Below are 5,496 nucleotides of genomic sequence, written 5' to 3'. Positions count from 1 at the left end.
GTGGCGGTGCGTGGCGGGGCCGCTGCCCCGAGCCGTGCCTCCCTGCCGGCGGCCCGGCTGTGGGCGCCGGGGGCTGTCAGGCTGTGCGGTGCTTTTCTGAGGGGAGGGGGCCCTTTGCCTGCTCGAGATGAAGTGGGGCTTGGCGGGGTCACTGTTTTTGAAGGTGGAAAGCCCTTGTGATCACTTTGAGAGAGCGTTGAGCTTTATCCTTTCTCAGTTTTTTCTCTCTCTTGGGGGTTTCTGTCCAACTCACAATTTATGCTCCTAAAGATAGAAGTGGTTCGGTTGTTTCCTCAGGTAAAATGCTAGTAGCCGTTGCTGGTGCTTAATCATATGTGTCCAGAATAGTCTTGTTAAAATCAATGGCGCCTTTAGCAAAGTGAAGTAGTCTTTGCAAGATTGCATTCTGTGTTGGTATGTAAAATACAAAACCTCATTTCTGTTTGAATTTTAGGGCTGCATACAGTAAGAAGAAAATTGCTAGAAAACATGAGCACTTTGGGCTGAGTTATGTGGAAGAGCTGAATATGATTAAGGAACATGAGACTATATGCGGGGAATCTCAGTGGGATAGTCTGAAGATCAAACAAGCGATAGTTACCACTCCTAGAAGTGTGAGCATTTAGCCCTTATTGGAAGATTTAACACCAGATCAATTGCATCAGTTAAGACCGTTATCCTCTCCAGAGGTCATAGAGTCCACATAAGCCTGTCATGAATATAAATAAAAATATTCCTAATTGATTCATTGGGTGTTCTGAAGTTCACAGAAAGTAAGGATATCTTCTGAAGTGAGAGACATGAAAAAACAAACTCCCGATCTCAGGGTAATGACTCAAAGAAATAAATCTGTGGAAGAAGACAGTGCTGACAAAAACCAGAGAAGTTGGCCTGAAAAAGTTAAAGAAAATGCCACTTGTAGTCATGAAAGTACGGTTGTAAAACTGTCAGTAATAGCATAATTTGCAGGTACCACTAAAAAAAATGTAATGGTCAAGCAGCCAGCACCACCTCAGTTACTGCAGGTCTAATTTTCATGTTCATAGCTCCCCCATCTCATTAGTAAAGACAAAAGCTGTTAGTAAAGGATAGAATGCATATGCTACAGATGGATCCCCAGAATTCAAAAAGGTATAAAACTGAAGAAACCGATACTGTGATTAAAGATAGTGATGAATTTAGCTCTTCAGATTTTGATACAAGTAAAAGCACTTCAAGAAAGGGAAAAATAACAAGGGAAATCTGTAAGAAGAGAAGCAGAGTGATTTCAAAAGCAAAACAAAATTTAGATGTTGAATTGGGAAGAGTGCTGAGAAAAGGAAGCAAGCAGCCAAGTGTGAGGTCTGCTCAGGAACAGTTGGAAGAGGCAAGAGATGTGACTAGACTAGACACTTCAAAAATATACGAGAACTTCCTGCAGAGCAAACCTGAAGAGCCTACTTCTATACCAGCATTGCCTGTGAAAGTGGTTGCGAGGTCTATTGATGAAATAATTGCTTCCCTGCAGTCTACTTCTCCATCTCCCTCAGACCAGATGATCAAAGAACTCCTGGAGAGTGTTCTTGGACAGAACTACAACATAAAAATGGAAGTAGGTGAACCAGAACAAGAGCAATATTTTTCTCTTGGGTAAATATTACTTATAAAAGAGTTGTATATTTTTTTCCCAGCTCCTACAATGTGTTACAATGCAGAAGCCAGACAAAACAAATGGATAAAGACACTAATGTATCATAGAATATTCTTCACTCTTTCTTCTGCAAGTTTTTTTGATGTTCCTTAAAACTGCAAATGAGCAAATATCAAAATCTATTAAAACATAACTCTTTTGGGGTGTTATTTTTATTATACTGCTTATAGTTTAAGACATACTTTTCTTTATTCTCCTTTCCTTTTTTTAAATAAAGATGATATATTACAGTCCGACAGATGAAAAATTGCATTAAATGCATTTGGAATATTGTTGGAAGTATTGCTTCTTTTAGTTATTGTTTATCTTGTGAAGTCTTAATAGGACAAATTCTTTATTGTCACAGTTAGGTAGATTGTGTAAACAGCTGTAAGACAGTTCCTGCAATTAATTACAGCAGGACATATCAGTAATACTATGAATCAGGTAGATGCTACAGAAAACTTGCCTAGATTTTCCCCAGAGGGTTGCTGGTTAATTTAAGTAGATGAGTAATTTTTTTATTAAATGGCTCTTTGTCCTCTCTTAGCAAGACCGATAGTTTTGTTCTAGCTCCAAGGGGGCTGAAACTTATGTCACAAAAATCACTATCACACTTGGTATTCATGCCAGGGAATGAATAGACCTATGGAGGGTGAACTTCTCCTTTTCAGGAGCAACTGCCTCTACAAGGAAGTATGGAAGACTGACAAAAAGGATATGAACCTGTGTTTTAGGAGATTATAATGAAAATTTTTTCACAGAGCTACCAAAATGCTACCTGTTATGACCATAGATTATGTCTCATCAAATGTAAATGTAGAACCTTACATTCCCTTAATGTGAGATTGCCTTTTGATTACATACAAAAATTAGAAGAAAAAAGAATCCTGAACAGTGTTAATTTAAATGTGTAAGTCCATGAGCAGCAATAGTCTGAAAATGCATTTTCAGTAGATTTATGTCCTCTGATTTGATTTTCTTCTGAGAGCTATTTGTGTGTTTGAAGCATTCACAGTGTCTCCCACTCTAAATTTTCTGGTGTATTTCAATTGGGATTGAAAACAGAGAAGACTTTCCTCAGTGTAGCAGCATTGAGATGATCCCTCTCCATTGCTTGACTTGTATTTCAGGAAGGTAATAATTTGGGACTGTTCTCTTTGTGTGGTTGAAATTTGCCGGTTGATTACAAAAATACTTCAGGCAGATGGGAAGAGGGCTAGAGAAGATCCTGGACCTGGGAAACCGTTTCTTGTTCAACCTTCCAGAACTAATTATTGGTGGTCAGTAACGTGTATGGTTTTTCTTACTCTTTTATAAACATGTCTCATGTTCTAGGTAATATTTTAAAAGTTTGGCCTCTCGCAAGTCCTGATTTTCTAAAATTGAAGAGAACTAATTTTCTGTTGTTTGTAGCGGGAGCTGCTGGGCTCTGAGCTTTGAAATCTGACCTCTCGAGCACTGTGATGTTTAATTCTTCTAAAATTTATATCGATCAGGTTCAAAGTAAAGTGAAAACTTGAACTTGGTGGAGACTTACTGGTCCAGTTGTTTGTTGTTTAATATTTTTTTTAGGTATGGGCATTAGTGAGGATGAATGAGACCCTTACTGATTACATATATATATATATATATATATATATATATATTTTTTTTTTTTTTAAATCAAAGGCACTTGCAGCAGGTGTCTTGTAAATTTAAGTGACCTTATGAATAGGATGAAGACTCTAGCAATTTTTTATTATTATAGTGCATGATTTATTTACTTTACACTGAGCTTCAAGGCTTGTCTTCTCTAATGAAGTAAGAAATGTATAATTTTAAATGAAATAGAAATACCTAGGAAAAGAACAGAACTACTAAAATGAAAAGAGGCTCTCAGAATTAAATGTATCTTTCATTTCTTACAAAAAAAATTATTCTGTTCTCTTTATCTTGATCTTGCATTAATGACTGGTTAGCATTGATAGCTTATGATATTGCTGTGGGGGCTGAGAGCTGTTTTTACCCCTGCATCAGAAAGCATTATCTGAGGAATGGAATGCCAGCTCGGTGGGACATTAGTACTTAGCCCTGTTTCTTCTGAGGGAAATCAGTTATGAATAATGATTCCTATCACATTTTCCGTTAAAAAGTAGAATTGTTATTATAAGAATAATATAATTTCCAATGCCTGGAGTAATTTTGTTGCTGTGTGGCTTGTTGCTACCCCTGAAGTATATTGAGTTATTAAGTTATATGTTGGATTTAGTATCCATAGGAGGGTGTTTATATTCATTTCAGAAATGCATTTTCTTGGTATTCAGCTTGATGTTCAGCTTTCTTGGTGATGAACCTGCAGCTCATCTTTAGTTAGTTACTGTTTTCAGCAGATCAGTTCTTTGATACCTCAGATGAGCTTGTGAGGGTGGTAACTAAATGAACAAGATTTTTGCTCTTGAAAAATAACATAAAATTTGAATGCTTCTATTAAACAAGGACTATACAGTGCATCATATTAGCAGCAAATCAACATAAAATATAATTTAGTTTTAAAAAAAATATCTCTACCTCTTGCCAGCTAATCTTAATAGTTTGGCCTTGAGAAGATTTTCTCTGTAATGCATTAATAACTCTTTCAAAAGTGGTTTGATGGAGACTAATTATTGTTAAAATTCAAGAAAATATAGATGTTTGCTTTATATTTATAATCAAGTACAAACAAGTATTTGCTTATAACTTTACAATATCTCATTTATTATTTGCTCTATATGTTCTTTATATTTCAGCTGACATGAAAATTATGCAACAGATCATATACTGCTTTCTGATAAAGCAGTATTTTAAGAGGCTTATTGAATATATTTAATTATTTTTCCCGTTAGGTGCTATAATGTGTATTCTAAGTGTCATGGAAATGAGCAAGGGACTTCAATTTATTTAATTTAGTTCTCTTTAAGTGGGGAAAACCCTAACTCTTCCTATTGGTTTTCTTCTTTTCTGCTTACAGGTGGTTCATGGAATGTTCTCATGGTTTTAGCATTGTTAAAATGTAGCTAAATCAAGACCATGGTGCTTTACTTGGTGAAGGGAGCCACTCAGTCTTCAGGAGTGAACACTGCCACTCCTGGGTACATGAAATTTTTTTTTTTCTGGAACAGTTAACTCATATTACTTTAGATTTTTTTTTTTTCTAATGTTTTATTTTCATGATGTGGCAAGAAACTGCCTACGGAGAGATGTTAGGTAGGTAGGTGGTTTACATCCATGGACTTCTGAGATATTTTTATTTCTTCAAAGTTACAAGTGCAAGTAACTAATTAAAAACAATCCAATTGTGCAGTTTATTACATTTTATGAACAATCACTTTCCAGTTCATTATGATCATTTATACTTGTCTTAAAATGCTACAGGCTTTATGGGGCAAGGACTGTCTTTTTACACTGAAGTCTAACAAAATTGGAGACTAATCCTTATTAGGTCAGTAAACTGCTGTTATGAGAACAAATTGATTTTAATCAGGTAGATTGTAATCTCCCAGAGTTTTAAGCTTTGTCAAAGGTGTACAGGGTGATTAGCTGTTTGTGTATAAATAATTTGCATAAAACCACTATATTGAAATAATACTTTAAAATATTTGTGTGTTCACACATCTAATTTGTCTTTGTTTTGTCATTTATCAGGGTCTTTTCTGCTCTGCTGGTAGAGACTTTTCTATCAAAACAGAGAGGAATATAGTTTATTTTAAACAGCATGTAATTATTAAATGAGGAATCAAAGAACTACCAGATGAAAATATTTCAGTAAGATAAATTTAGAGGTAATTATTAACCACCCACCCACCCAC

The 5,496-nt window shown here is 35.6% G+C and overlaps 1 protein-coding gene across 1 annotated transcript in view; it reads left to right on the top strand.

Annotated features, from left to right (window-relative positions):
* The first annotated feature begins 1,093 nt into the window (after positions 1 to 1,093).
* TTC6 (tetratricopeptide repeat domain 6) overlaps positions 1,094 to 5,496 on the top strand; it is a 12,310-nt gene continuing 7,907 nt past the window's right edge. Inside the window, exon 1 of the mRNA XM_026849291.1 lies at positions 1,094 to 1,591. Coding sequence (XP_026705092.1) covers positions 1,094 to 1,591 — 498 coding nt within the window. The remainder of the gene's footprint in view (positions 1,592 to 5,496) is intronic.

This window comes from Athene cunicularia, assembly GCF_003259725.1.
Source record: "Athene cunicularia isolate RWA chromosome 5 unlocalized genomic scaffold, athCun1 chr5_part1, whole genome shotgun sequence".
Lineage (NCBI taxonomy): Eukaryota > Metazoa > Chordata > Aves > Strigiformes > Strigidae > Athene > Athene cunicularia.
This window is presented reverse-complemented; position numbering and strand designations above follow the sequence as displayed.